Raw genomic sequence first — 15,488 nt, 5'->3', positions numbered from 1 at the left:
GCGTCAGTGCTTCCTTAACAAAGACCTTGGCCTCTTAAATGTTTTTTGGGCATTGAAGTCTCTGGAACTTCTTTGGAATTTTCTTTGGACAGCGAAATTACACTCTAGATATATTAAAAAATTGTGGCATGCTTGGATGTCTTCCCAGCCAATTCCCATTCGAGCAACATCGACTTGGGTCAGATGCTGGGCCTCCCATTGATCATCCAAATCAATACAGGCGCCTAGTGGGTCGTCTCATTTGCCTGACCATCACAAGGCCAGAAATAACATGTATTGTTCACACGTTAAGTCAATTCATGGGGAGCCCGCAAGGCCACGACAACATCATTGAGGAGTTGCAATGCACGTCTTACGTTATCTCAAAGGCTCTCCTAAACAATGCACGTCTTACGTATACTGTTCAATGGCAGAAGCTACCACCGAATTATTATGTCTCAAGTGACTTTTCACTGACCTTCCCCATCCTCTACTCATGCGCCTATTTTGTGACAACAAAGATACTTTTTACATCGTTACAAATCGTGCATTTCATGAATGTATAAAACACATTGAAATTGACTGCTACTTCATCCGTTAACATTTCTAGTCCAAGAAAACTAACACAATCCATATGCATCTCAGGATCAATCGGCTGATGTCTTCACCAAACCTCTTGGACAAGATCGTTTCACTTCACTACTTCCCAAGTTAGGCATTCGACACTCTCATGGTCCACCTTGAGGGGGCGTGTTGGAGATAACTGAAGACAGTTAAGAGGTTTTTCACTTGCACTCCACGTGGACAATCTGTTTCTGCAAATTGGTTTAAGTTAGCTAGCATTTGGCCAGCTTCTCACCTTGTATCTATAAATACCTTGTACCCTTTAATACAAGATCATTCGGTTTTCTTGATCCCATACAAAATTTTGATATGATTGGCCAAGAATAGTGCTCTTCCTCATTTCAGTTCTATTCCAAACACATTTAGGTTGTGTTTGGTTTGAAGGAAAAAGTAGGGAAAGGAAGGGAAAGGTAGGGAAAGGTAACCAAACATAGTCTTATTGAAATAGTTTCAGGGAAGATGAGTAAGAAAAATGAATCTCTACTTGCCACATAGAAGAGGCTTCTAGATTGCAACTTGGCACATAGAATTTGCCAATTTGGTAACAAAGTGAACCGTGTGGGCCAGTTTTGGACTTCCACCTCAGCTGCCAATGAAATAAGCCGTGTGTAAAGTGTAAACAAGAAACAAACCTATCTTGTCTCACACTTACAAGCTTGCATCCTTTTCCTCTAGGACTTTGATTCAGTAACTGTTCGACCAAAAAGAAAGAGAAGAAAATTGATTCAGTAATTGATTCCTCCCTTATTTTCCCTTAATTTTTTCTGCAAAAGCTATCCATTCGCGCTCGTGTAGTGTATGCATTACGGTATTAGGGGGTGTTGCTTGGGTACGATTGGGTTGAGATTTGGTTAAAATTTCAATGGGCCCACGCCAAAAGCCCAAGCCCAACACAGTATGTTGTTCAAATGGGACACCCAACTTGCACCCTACTTTTGACTAGTCAAAGGCTTTATCAAATATCTTCTCAATTAATTATCCTAAACCCTTGGTGGAATGTTTCTATTAGCTACATCTCTTGACCCATATTTTCCTATTTTCACAAGGCTAAGTGCAATATGTGTAATGGGCTTTCCTCCCAACAGCTTTCAGACTTTAGGCCGCAGTGGAGTACCATCACCACCCCCAGCCCCTCCCACCGGACAAGAATCAAACCACGGCCATTGATGAAGCAACAAGTGAGAGGGATGTTACCAACTGATGATAGCTCAGTTGGTAGGGTAACTTGATTCATCGGAGTAGAGACCTGCGATCAAATTTCACTGCCACTAGGGTTGGGGGGGAGGTTACGAGAGGGGAATGGGCTACCCCCTGTTGTGTATCAAGAAAAAAAAAAAAAGTAAGACGGATGCTACAACTACTAGAGTTTGTTTGTTAGAGTGGCACTGGAAAGTCTTAAACTCCAAAAAGTATGAAGTCTAATGAGATTTTATGGGATAAAGGTTTCATTATAATAAAAAAGGTGGTTATTGTAGTTTCTCCTATTTAAATGTTCAAGTATGAGAGAGATTCTTGTCATCATCAAGATTTTAAAATGTCAGAGATTAAAGTAAGAACTTAAGTGTATCTGATGAGCGGTGATGCAATTACTTAGATTGTGTTTGGTATCATTGCAATTTCTACTAGAAATGTTTAAAGTTAACCAATACAAATTTTTGAGAAATTTTCTTATCACATCACACCAAATAACCATTTCCAATACGTGTGCATTGGATGGTGTTGGCATTCATATAATAGAAACATCAAATATGGCACTTGATGAAGTGGCAATGGTACCTTCATTTAATACTAAGAATAGAATCTTTATATAAACAGTGACATATTTTATCAAAATATTTGTATTGAATCTGTTGATAAACCCAACATTTCTAGGACAAATGATACCAAACACAACCTTATTGGAGCAAATTTGACAGCCGTTTTAATGGCTATGGAGCAAATTTGATAGTTGTTCTCCTTTTAAATGTGAGGGTGGGCCTTGGTGCAACCGTTGGGTTGCTCCATTGCAGCCTAGGTGACTAGGGTTCAAATCTTGGAAACAGCCTCTCTGGTATGTACAGGGGTAAGACTGCGTACATCTATCACTCTCTAGACCCTGCATTGGTGGGAATCTCTGCACTGGGTTGTCATTTTCTCCTTTCACTTGTGCAACCAAAATGCAACATTCTTAAAGGCTCTTTTTTTGTATCATTCAAAATTTGTACAATTAGATTCACATGTGAGATTAGGTGTGTCTTCGCTCTCCTTTTTCTTTGTATTTTTGTTTTTGTTTTACCTTTTCTTAAAACTCCTACCTTCTCTCTTCCTCTCCATATTCCCATTTATTTTTTCTCTCACCTTAATTGCTTTTTCATCCTAAATTTTCTCCATTATTTGTAATCTTTTCTTTCCAAAAATAAAAAATAAAACATCTACTCTAAGAATAATTTTATTGGACACATGGTTACTTTCACTCAAGGACATACTACAAATAGTGAGAGATTCATATCAACCATGTGTCATAATATTACTTTTTTGACAATTAATACTTTAAAGAACAATATAATGAATTTCAAATCAAGTAAGCCCTCAACATATTAACTCATTGTTTGTAAACCTCCTCGTTAAGTTAAGAACCATGATATGGTTACGGATAAAATTTGTATTCTTGGTCGTTTTTTATGAATAAAAACTGAAATCATTCTTTTCCTTTATTGGTATTTCGTGATATTGATAGCAGGATTTGAATCCTCATCTCTGCTGGGACAAACCAGCTAACGTACCAACTGAGCCACCCCTCAATTCAATATCTTCTTGGCCTTTTCAATGACTTTAAAAACCATATGAATTTTCAAAATATCTTCTAAAATCAAATCAATATAATAAATTCAACACGATGTCTAATACATGGTTTCTTCTTTTTTGTTTTAGCAATTTTCTAATTATTTTATAAGCACTTCCATTATTGATCACAATTTAGACAACATTGTTCTTGTCCAATTTCATCTATCACTTGATTCATCAATTTATACAAATATTGTATATTATGTCATTCATCATATAAATTAAAAAAATTTATCGAATACTGTTTGCTCATTGAAATATCTCATAAAATTGATGATGAACAATTTAGTTAGCCTTGTTCAACCAGCACTCAAAATAGTAACTCCATATGTTCCAATTATTAATAAAATGACCTAAAATGATCCTTCAATTTATCAATTTCTCTATCTAAAAACCTCTTGATAATTTATAAGGTATAGGTCCCACTACACCTGTTCTCATTTGTGTTATTTCATCTATCATAACATAATAATAACAAGAGGTCGGTCTTTTGTCAAAAAAGAATAGGAGAAAAAGGGCAGAAGCTGAGATAAATCTAGACAAACTAGCCTATAAAGATAAGCTGAAATGGAGGCAAAGAGATAAGGTTAAATGGCTTAAATCCGGTGACAAAAAATTCCAACTTTTTCCACAAGATGGCAAATGCAAGGCAAAGGTTTAATCAGTTGGAGAGGTTGGAATTATATGGAGAAGTGGAAGAAACATGGACAGAAATGAAAAGCATTGCCACAACGTATTTTTCAAATTTGTTTAAAGAAAATTGGACTAGAAGAGCCCTCCTAGTAGACCTGATCTTCAAAAGGCTTTCAGAGGAACAACAAAGGGAACTAGAAGCTCCTTTCTCAGAAGAGGAAGTTTGGCAAGTGATTAAAAAATTGGAAGTAGACAAGTCTCCAGGACCAGATGGTCTGACCAACTTGTTATAAAAGAAATGTTGGGAGGTGGTGAAGGATGATCTGCTAAAGGTATTTCAGGATTTTCATCACAATGCTACCCTAGAGATAAGTCTGAATTCAACTTTCATCTCTCTGGTTCCTAAGGTGGAGGGTGCAACAAATATCAAGGACTTTTGGCCAATTAGTTTGCTGAGCAGATTCTATAAGATTTTGGCTAAGGTTCTAGCAGAAGACTAAAGAAGGTCTTTGCTTTTGTGCCAGGCAGGCAAATGCTAGACAGTGTGCTGGTGGCTAATGAATTGATAAATTCAAGGAAGAGGGTGGGTAGGCCTGGTTTGTTGTGTAAGCTAGACTTGGAAAAAACCTATGATCATCTGAATTGGAAGTTCTTGGACTTTGTCTTGGAGAGCATGAATTTCGGTCAGAAATGGAGAAACTGGATGAAGGTCTGCATAACTTCTCCAAAATTCTCAGTCCTAGTGAATGGTCAATCGGCAGGGTTTTTTAAAAGTACCAAAGGCCTTCAACAAGGGAATCCCCTTTGTGTGATGGAGATCTTAACTGCTTTTGTGAACAAAGTTGGGGAAGTGGGAATTTGGAAAGGTTTTGAATCAAGCCTAGGGGGAGAAATCCAACTACTACAATTTTCTGTTGATACTCTTTGTTTTATTGATGCAGAAGCAAATCAATTGAGAATTCTGCTAGGGGTGCCGAGTTGGTTTGAAGTAGTTACAAGTCTGAAAGTGAACTGTTTAAAGAGCAGATTGATTCTAGTTGGTAGGATTGAGAACCTTGAAGCACTTGTAGAGGTTCTAGCCTGTCAGATTTGGATTTCTGCCCACCATTTACCTAGGTCTGCCTCTAGGAGCTAAGTGTACTTCCTCATTAATTTGGGACCCTATGGTGGAAAATTAGCCTCTTGGAAGGCCAAATGTTTTCAATCTCCTCAATAGTTCCCTTTCAAATCAACCCTCATATTTTCTCTCTTTTACCTATCCCAGAAAAGTGGCTCAAAGGGTGGAAAAACTTCAAAGAGATTTTTTGTAGAAAGGATGGGATGAGGAAAAAAGAATTTACTTGGTCAGTTGGGAACAAATATGTTCCCCAAAAGGAAAAGGAGAATTGGGGATAAAAATCCGAAATTATTTAATAAAACCCTTCTAGGTAAATGGATCTAGAGATTTGGAAATGAGAAGGAAAGCTGGTGGAGAAAACTGCTAGCAGCTAAATATGACACTAATAGATGTGACTGTGTAACCAGCTCTAGTGTTGATTCTTTAGGGTGGTCTCTTTGGAAATAACATCATGGACATGTATCAATTGCTGAGTAGAGGTCTGGCTCTGAAGGTGGGAAATGGACAGCGCTTAAGCTTTTGTAAGGACAAGTGGTGAACAGAAAGGCCATTGGTGGAGATGTTCCCTCAATTGTTTCTTCTGGCAAACAATCAGGAAGCTTTGATGGCAGAGTGCTATGAAGTCTCAAATAATGACATCATTTGGAGCCCCTCATTCAGAAGAAGCTTCCAGGATTGGGAAATTAATCAAGTGAGAGAGTTGTTTGAGCTGATATCCAATCATGCCATAAACTTGTTGGAAGAAGACAGCTGAGGCTGGACCTAGAGTACAGATGGATCATTTCCAGTGAGGTCCTTTGCCAGAAACTTGTTAGAAGGAGACAGACTTGAACTTCCTGTAGCTATTATCTTGAATTCGAAAGCCCCCACCAAAGTAAATGCTTTAGCCTGGGTGGCTGTCTTGGATAGATGCCTAGCCAAGAACCTGGTGAGGAGAGGAATGCAGATCCAAGATTTACAATGTGTTATGTGGTTAACAGGAAGAGGAAAATAACCATTTGTTCCTACACTGTTTTGTATTTGTTTCTTTATGGGGGCATTTCTTATCTTCTGTGGGTTTATCTTGGGCCATGCCAAATACAGTGTTGGATCTGCTATGGTGTTGGGATTGCATTGGACTATCCAAGTTGGCCAAAAGTGTATGGAGAACAATTCCTGCAGCAGTGATCAGCACCATCTGGGCAGAGAGAAACAATAGAATTTTCCAGAACAAGGCAAAAGATGTAGACAGTCTTATTTCCATTTCTTTTGGCAAATTGGTGTGTTGAATTGCATCTGTAAAAGGTCTCCAAACCAGGGTGTTTGGATCCCCTCTGAGTTCTAGAAGCTTTCTTGAGTTGCATCTTGGATAAAAACTCTGGATTTGTATGGGCTTCTGACCATCAAAATACAATATATAATTTGGTTGTTCTTTCATTTGTGCAAATGCTCTCTTGGCAGCCTTCAAAAAAAATGCTGTCTTGGCCTTTTATTCTCTGCTCTATCATTTTTTATTTATTTAAAAATTATACTCAAAATTTATGGAAACAATGAAAAATATCATGTGGCATTTAATTTGCTTAGTGAAGTTTAAGGATGGAGATTGAGTTACAGGAAGTAAACAAACTCTAATGCAATACTTTAAATAGAGTAAACCATACCAACCTCTACTAGAGCAGCATGTGGAATGTTTAGGGCCACTGGAGGCTCTCGACAATTTTTGTCAAGGAAAACATAGAACATGATCAAGAATTTCTTCAAAATGTTTGATCCATCACGTACTGACAAATGTGACTGACCCAGGAAATATGCAGTCCCACTCTCCCTGGCATCCACTAGTTCTTGTAACTCCTCCCTAACAGATGCCTGCATCATAGGACTTTCTGGAGGCAACAAAAATCGCACCTTTTTTCTCTTCATAGGAGGATGGCTACTCCCATATGTACCACCCAACTGAGTTCTCTGCATTTCATTGTAGTCCACAATTGAAGTCAAATTGGAGCTGGTTTCATCTATTGGAATTAAAGTTTTTCCCTCCTGCATTGGGGTCCCAATAACAATCATTTTTCCTTCTGGAGATCTCAAGGCTTCAGAATCATGTTCTTCCATGGAAATGAACTCCCCAGTTGTACATATTAACTCATTTTCAAAGTCATCAGTATCTCTGATACGATCACAATAGCCATATCTTACAATGCAACGATACACCCTGTATTCTTTGGGGCCCAACCTGCCTATAAGGTATCTCCTGCTTGGTGGGACATGAGGAACTGGAACTGACTTGAAGGAAACAAAGATGAGTACCTGATGGAATGCAGGAAGGTTTGTAATAAAGTGAGAGAAGAAGGCCGGAATCCCTGTCACAATATCAGTGTAAATAAAACCAATTCCAGGGACCCTTGCAACTCCAAGAGTTGGGCTGATATCTGTAAGCCAATCCATGGACACCCTGTTTTGGAGATCAAATTCATACTTCTTCATGGTGCCATAATGCCATGCTAACATGCTTATCATGGTAATGGCTAGAAGAACAACAAGATACCATGCCCCTCTGTGAAAATTTAACAGACAGGCTGACAAATACATTGCTTCAATGGAGCCAAAGATGAACAAAAAGCATGCTGATGCAGACAAATTCTTCTCCCAATACAAAGCGACCACCAGAGACATGAGACAAGTTGTTACTAGCATACTAGAGATTATAGCTAGACCTGTGGAGGAATAAAAGAATCTTTGCTTAGATACAGTTTTTAAAAATTAGCTCAAGAAATTTATGGAAATAAGAGAATTTAGGAATGCATACCAGTTGCATTTCCAATCAGTCTGATGTCTTGGAAACCAATTGTGATTGCAAGGCTGAGGAACATTAATACCCAATTGATGTCTGGTATGTAGACCTGCCCATGTATCCTATTTGAAGTGTGAATTACTTTTACTCTTGGAAAACAACCAAGTGCCAGGCACTGATTTATAATGGAAAAAGTAGCAGTGATAGTTGCTTGGCTTCCCACCGCAGATGTTAGTAAAGATAGTACTGTGAAAACATGATGGAAAGATTCTGGACTAGCCATGTCATAATCCAAAAAAAATGAGTTAGGAATTTTTGTGGGTGGACCACAAAGCATGGTTAAATTCAAAGGAAAATTACAGCCAAAAAGCAATTTACTTGGTATAGATTGACCAAGATAGGTAACTTGTCCATGAGAAGACCAATTTTTAGATATGAATGCTGCTTGGCCCGTGTAACATAGAATGAGGGCAGGATAAATAAAGAAGATGAAGGTTATCTGCAGAAAGATGTAATAAAAAAGTTAATAATTGTAGTGAACTTAAGTTAGATATTACAACACAATTGGGATATCTTTGATGTCTATTACCTTGATTGATTTCTTTGAGAAATGGCCTAGATCTGCAAACAATGCCTCTGATCCTGCAGAAGGTGTGGTGATGGCAAAATAAATCAATAAACATGTTATCTTTGAGTTGGAAGAAGGAACTCCACTATAGAAACTTGGTGTCAATGCATGATAAGTTACCGGCTATACATAGAAGGATGCTGCCCAGTGACCTCCAACTTTTAATGTCAATGTTTCTTATAAATCTATACATATATTCTGGGGAAAAGGCATGTATAATGTGGTAGTTCCAGTGAATGATGTTATATAGACCCACTCCACTGATAAATAAGAGCCAAATAATGACAACAGGAGCAAAAATAAACCCAATTTTATGGGTACCATAGTGCTGCAGTGTGAAGAGGCAAATCAATATAGCACATGCAGCAGGAACTGGCACATCTGTCACAGAAAACGTGGTGTGAATTGACATGCCTATAGCATATTGTCAAAATAAATGATCATTAGACAAGACTAAGAGTGACATTTGCTTAACTACTCAGCATTTAAAATGATTTTTTTTTTTTAATTAACCAATGAAATTGGGTTAAGTACTTAGTAAGAAGAATTTCATAGGATCTCAACTCTTAGGTCCTTATCCGGTAACAAGAGATCAATCCTTACAAATTGATTTTACTCTTATACAATAAACAACAGGGATCATCTACTTGGTTTAATGGTAAAGTCTCGGGCTGACAAGTGTGAGAACACAGATTCAAGTCTGAGGGAAGACACTTTGTGTGGGAATACACTTTGTGTGAAAAAAATAAAATAAAATAAATTCTAAAGGTTAGGACCATTCCCAGTCTACCCCTTCCAAGACCCCAGACAGCAGGGAGCCTGAGACCAACATTGGGTAACGACCTTATATGGTAAAACAATATATGTAGGTCAATTTAGATCTTACAGTTACAGATATAAATAGGTGGCAATCACATATGTTGATTGTTGACATATATACAGAAAATATATTCTGAACGGATGAGGAGAATAGTCATACTCTATGGACATCTTATAGCTCGGTAACAGAAGTATAAGTTTTCCATGAACTGTCTTTCCATATATAGTGAGGATGCAGTTTAGATGGACCAACATTATAAACATATTCATGCATGTGCTAAGAAATTCTTCATGGGAATAAATGTGAAAATGTAGAAAGCAAATATATCTAGAGAAAAATATACAGAAATACAGTATACAGATGCTTTTGTTTTTTCAATAAACACAAGATCCTATTAGTATGTACATGCATACATGATACATATACTACATATATGCATATGCATGGCATAGATACATATATAATGCCAAAAGAAAACATAGCACAGAAGTATATCCACAAGCTTAGTCTGCCAATGGTAATTAACCCTTATGAAAGAATATTTTTCAGCTTACATCCATAATAAATTATAAACAAAAATTTTGAATCACAAATTGTTGGAGAAGAACTCAATCAATCTGCATAAAACAATTAAGGGCAAGTCATACTCATACCACTTAAGGTACTGCCTTTTTTGATCGATCACTTAGTAAATTCCCCCACTGTTAGAAAGATAATCTAAATTGAAGGTGTGTCACGAAACTTCTGCCCCTAAGATGCAATGCCCAAACTCTAATTCTATCATCATCATTTTTTAACCCTTATCCCAACTATACGGGATCAGTTACATGAATCTTGCTTCGCCATTCCATTCTGTTTAATGTCATATCCATTGTTAGCCCCTTCAACTTGTAACAGATTGCTTTTCTTAAAATCTAGTTGTATGAAAATAAAGGCTGAAATTCCTTCAAACATGGCAAAGAAAATGCTCAAAAATAAGGAAAAATAGTGATAAAACAAGAGAGGAAAAACACTCAAGAAGAGAAAACTTTGAGATTATTACTGTCCTTTGGAAGCCTCCCACTTGATTTATTTATAGGCTATTGGGTGTCCCAAGTGGCCATTTCTCCAATATGTCTTTTCGCCCAATTGGAAACTTTTAATCTTGGCTTTTAGATCTGGTTAATTTGGAAATCCTTTCCCTTAGATCACCAAAAAAATTAAAAAAGAAAAAACATTTGGATAGCCAATATCACTCTCTTATTGAAGCTACATAACAGTTGGAGTTTAGGTAATGAAATGTTGGAACTTTATTAAGTTATAATGATTTTCCCTCATCCATGTCGGGTTGTCAATGTGTCATGTTTTCAACCTAACCTACCAAGAGTCACTCCAATCTGAATCCAACCCAATTCAAAATGCATCAAGGATGAACAAACCCAAGCTGATAGGGTCCGGTCAAGGTGGGTTTACTGCATAATCTGACCAACTAACATCCCTACATCTACTTGTGCACCCACACATGCACTTTAGAGAAAATCTGAAATTTTCAGAAGTTGCTCTTCACAGGAATAAATTCTTTAACATGTTTTTTGAAAACAAAGTCCATAAGGCCCATGGCCATTTCACTAAGAGGGACTTGTTGAAAAGTGTTGCAAATAAATAAATTATTATAATTTTTAAAAACACTATAATACAAATCCCCACAAGTAAATAAATCAATAATTACCAAGCCTTTCCACAGACTTCCCAATCATGAATTGTTGGCTTTCACTGCAGAGAACTTACATCTTTTCAGAGCTTTTGATATTGAGTCTCGAGTACTTGGGGAAGGAAAAAAACAAAGTCCATAAGGCCCATGGCCATTTCACTAAGAGGGACTTGTTGAAAAGTGTTGCAAATAAATAAATTATTATAATTTTTAAAAACACTATAATACAAATCCCCACAAGTAAATAAATCAATAATTACCAAGCCTTTCCACAGACTTCCCAATCATGAATTGTTGGCTTTCACTGCAGAGAACTTACATCTTTTCAGAGCTTTTGATATTGAGTCTCGAGTACTTGGGGAAGGAAAAAAACAAAGTCCATAAGGCCCATGGCCATTTCACTAAGAGGAACTTGTTGAAAAGTGTTGCAAATAAATAAATTATTATAATTTTTAAAAACACTATAATACAAATCCCCACAAGTAAATAAATCAATAATTACCAAGCCTTTCCACAGACTTCCCAATCATGAATTGTTGGCTTTCACTGCAGAGAACTTACATCTTTTCAGAGCTTTTGATATTGAGTCTCGAGTACTTGGGGAAGGAAAAACTGAAAAGAAAAGGGAGAAAGAAAAAAAAAATAATCAAGTAAATGGAAATTCATAATGCAAAAAGAATGTCTTAGAGTATCGTATCTGTCTCACTTGATTGAGGTCGCTTACAGTGATCTGATATATCCAACAATGATTGTTCAAGACCTGATGAAGCTGACAGAACTAGAAGGAGGGAAGAAACAAATAAGCTCCTTTCAAGTTAGGCGCCATCAATAGAAGTAACTAAAAGGATGACCAGAAAAATGTAACTGTGCAACAAAAATCCAAGACAACTAAGATAATTTTAATCAGGATTCCGGACCTGAAATAGCTGGAGTTAGAGCTCCATCACCAATCACCATACAGGAACCAAATAATGCCAAGAACAGCATAAGATAGTGACTACTTTTATGTTTTTCAATTGCTCTTCTAGCTCTAGAGTAAACCTTGGTCTTCGAAAGGCTTCCCATCTCATAATTTAGAATCTCATCAGAAATTCTATGATTTGGCAGAAAACCCACTTTGGCATGCCTACATAACAATGAGTACAAAGCAAATATACCACCTGCACAGATTGGTCAATTTGGTGTTTGATGGCCAAGGCTCTAAAGGATGATAAATAAACTAGGAATAGAAAATACATATCCTAAATATGATTACCTTCTCCATTATCATCAGCTCTCAGGACAATGACGGCATACTTCACAAAAGGAATGATAGTCATTGTCCAGAACACAAAGGAAAGCAGTCCATATAAACCCTCCTCAGATTTGATATCCTCTATGCAAATTGTCCCAAATACATAGAGTGGAGCAATACCTAGGCGACCATAAACTACTCCTAGGCTCTGAAATGATAGAAGGAGTGTATGCTTCCATGCTTCAGCCTGTATTAAATCATGTAAGAAAAGAACTAGATGGTGAAAACATGACAATCTGAAACCATATAAGCATTAGATTTAGACTTTTGAGGATCGCTTTTTACAAAATATACTATTTATTATCAAGTGTTAACAACTTCACTCTTCAAATGAATATTGATTATCTTTTGCATAAAAAAGTAAAGTATATTTCTGAAAAAGTTAATACTGATTCAAAATATAAAACATAAGCGAGAAGTAGGGTTGCCTATTAATTATCAAAGAAAGTCCCTAGTCACACTAATTTAGAATCTATTACAAGAATGGTTGCTGATATTACAATTAGAGTATGTTTATAGATGGAGGAAAAATTGGACCAGTCAATTTAGACCTGATGCATGACTTCTGGAACAAGAACTTGCAAAACAGAGTGTTTTAGATCACAATAAATGATCAAGCATATGGTATCATGCAATGAGAAAGATCCGGTGAGAAATAAGTGCACTTAACTAATTAGATTGGATAATAGATTATGTATACTTTTGAGCTTTAATCACCATTTATTAAGGATCCTTTTAGTAAGAAAATAACATGCTTCTATATAATAAGTGTAAATGCAGAACAGGGCAATTTCTGTAAATGAAAAGTTAGTCTTTCCTAAGTTTAGTGGTTCAAGAGTAGATCTTACGAAAGATAATTACATTTTTCTAAATTTAATTTCCTCTTTCAAAATTTTTAGTGTGGTCTATGACCATATTCTTTGAAAATATTAGATTCATTTTCACTGATACATTGACATAAAAATCAAGAATCAGCCTCTTAATACTTTCAATGGGAAAGATCCAGTGAAAAAGAAGTACATTTAACTAATAAGATTGATTGCAAGATTATGTACACTTTTGAGCTACAATATCATCCTCTATAAGGATCTTTTAGTAAGAAAATTACATGATTTTATATAATAAGCGTAAATCATACAGAACAAGGTGTTTTTATGTAGATGAGAAGTTCGTACTTGCTTAAGTGTGATGACTATTTCAGGAGAAAGTTAAGAAAAGAACATTATATTTTGCTAAACCTGATTTCCTCTTTCCAAATTTTCAACATTGTTCATGAGCATATTCTCTAGAAGTCTTAGATTCCTTCTCAATGACCATTGACTTCAAAATGAAGAATCAGCCTCTCAATCTTCAAATGCAGATTAAGGGAAAATATCCTCCTGGTTTGTATGAGCGACCAAAATTCAAATGTATATTAATGCCTTGGAAAAATACCTAGTAAGTTGAGAACAACCACATGAATGCAAGAAGATATAAGGTGAATTAATTTAAACTGGTTCTGTTGAAGAATATATCTCAAGGACAAAATAGGTAGGCTATGTTGAATCAGAAGAAAATGAAAGAGAAGGTCTCAATTCTACATTCTGGTTAACAAATATGTGAAAAGCAAGGTCCACAGGATCACTTAGGTTTTGATTGTTCCCTCAATAAAGATATGGGGATTTAGGATTCATTTAGATGGATAGAAAGTCGAAATGTTCTATGCTGTGCATGCTATCTTTGGTTGATCCATTGCTCAAATGAACCAAATTATTCAAAGCCAGTTTACAGTTCCATTGAACAAAGATCAAAACAAATCTCCAAGAGAAGTTGATCTACTGAGGAAGCATCACTTTAGTCGTCTAGAGATTGTGCGTGTTACCAATTGTCTGAGAAGAATGCCATATTTGAGTAAGAAAGACGGAAAATTTATGGTTCAGTCCACCTCAGAATAGGGAACTATTTTCCCCAATGTATTTACGATCCACTCCACCTACAAACACCATCCCCCCGTGAATTTGGCATCTTCCCCCCCTACACTGACCCAAACTGTACGATGAAGTTATGAATTCTGAGGTGGAGTGGATCTTATATTCCCCTAGAAAGAATTAATGCTCAAAGGGAGGTTTCTACGAGGGTGGAGAGCAGTAAGAAGATTTAGAAAACAGAAAACCAATCAAAAGAGACAAATTTCAAATGTTTTTGCCAGATTGAAGCTGAGAGTATATGGAGCAGGATTAAAAAAGAAAGGGAGAAAGATAAAAAAAAAGTTACCCAGATAGATACAAGAGATTTCTATATTAGACAGTGGGCATGATGAGAAAAGGGATAAAGAAGTATAAGTTGAGCTTTTCATCAGTTGGATTGTTTGGTTTCAGGATGTCTTTCACATGTACGGGAAAATGAAACATCATTTGTCATGTGAAATTTCATGCTTAGATTATAATATGAAATATGGGTGGCTAGAACTATCCAGATGAGATCCCTTAACTTGAACAGTGTGAAGTGAACAATGGTAACAAGATCAGGAAATAAGTGAGATTTAGCGAAAACTTTTACTCGTTACAAGAAGAGGTAAAGATCTTCATGAATTTGATCCAACATTTGAAGGAAGTGATACTGTGGGATCAAGTTGATTACACATAACGCATTTTACAGTATCTTGCCACCAAACTAACCTTCATACTTTAGATGAACAAACAGGGAGGTTTCCTAGGAAGAATGAGAAAAAGTACCTTGAAGTCCCGCGAGACGGATCTGAAATTTGATGGATGATCCATGAATAAGCACAGAGATGGGTAGACAGATTGATGAAAAGGGAACAGCAATTTATATGAGAGAAGTCCGCATGGAGATGTCTACTGATTGAACCCAAGCATGTCAAACTATTGAGAGAGAGAGAGAGAGAGAAAGAGAGAGAGAGAGAGAGACTATTCCTCTCATCCCATGTTCAGGGTTTTATTTCTTTGGATGGCAAAACAGTGACAGACACTATTCACAAAGCTGTTTCGGTGTTTTTTCGAATAATTTAGTAGAGGGAAAGAAGTAGAGACAGAAAATGCAGAAATTGAGGATCTGAATGCCCCCACGCATAAATCCATGCACATGCCGAGTTCACGCTTCTTGTTATACAC

The 15,488-nt window shown here is 36.6% G+C and overlaps 1 protein-coding gene across 2 annotated transcripts; it reads right to left on the bottom strand.

The window, feature by feature from the left end:
- Positions 1-6,693: 6,693 nt before the first annotated feature.
- LOC148855262 (potassium transporter 6-like) lies at positions 6,694-15,486 on the bottom strand. Of its 2 annotated transcripts, none has more exons than XM_088982517.1 (10): positions 15,090-15,486; positions 12,337-12,562; positions 11,999-12,241; positions 11,806-11,859; positions 11,643-11,693; positions 8,692-8,952; positions 8,533-8,585; positions 8,322-8,442; positions 7,959-8,213; positions 6,694-7,866 (listed from the first exon to the last, which is right to left on the bottom strand). In XM_088982517.1, exons 1-10 carry the CDS (start codon positions 15,132-15,134, stop codon positions 6,797-6,799), a joined length of 2,379 nt encoding a protein of 792 aa, XP_088838643.1. In that variant the 5' UTR covers positions 15,135-15,486; the 3' UTR covers positions 6,694-6,796. The 2 variants fall into 2 exon arrangements, with proteins under 2 accessions (XP_088838643.1, XP_088838642.1); XM_088982516.1 differs by having other exon boundaries at positions 11,788-11,859; positions 15,090-15,384.
- Positions 15,487-15,488: the final 2 nt, after the last annotated feature.

This window comes from Nelumbo lutea, chromosome 4 (assembly GCF_056320005.1).
Source record: "Nelumbo lutea isolate HS-2025 chromosome 4, American lotus-T2T, whole genome shotgun sequence".
Taxonomy (NCBI): Eukaryota; Viridiplantae; Streptophyta; class Magnoliopsida; order Proteales; family Nelumbonaceae; genus Nelumbo; species Nelumbo lutea.
The sequence above is the reverse complement of the archived record's forward strand: the minus strand, read 5'-3'. Positions and strand labels throughout refer to the sequence as shown.

What these genes read in the sequence shown, in the direction of transcription:
- LOC148855262 (XM_088982516.1), bottom strand. Translation starts at nt 15,134, where the DNA reads ATGGATCATCCATCAAATTTCAGATCCGTCTCGCGGGACTTCAAG. An exon ending in CCGTCTCGCGGGACTTCAAG is followed by an intron (nt 12,563 to 15,089) that starts GTACTTTTTCTC and finishes GATTTAATACAG; the next exon opens with GCTGAAGCATGGAAGCATAC. An exon ending in AGCTGATGATAATGGAGAAG is followed by an intron (nt 12,242 to 12,336) that starts GTAATCATATTT and finishes CAATCTGTGCAG; the next exon opens with GTGGTATATTTGCTTTGTAC.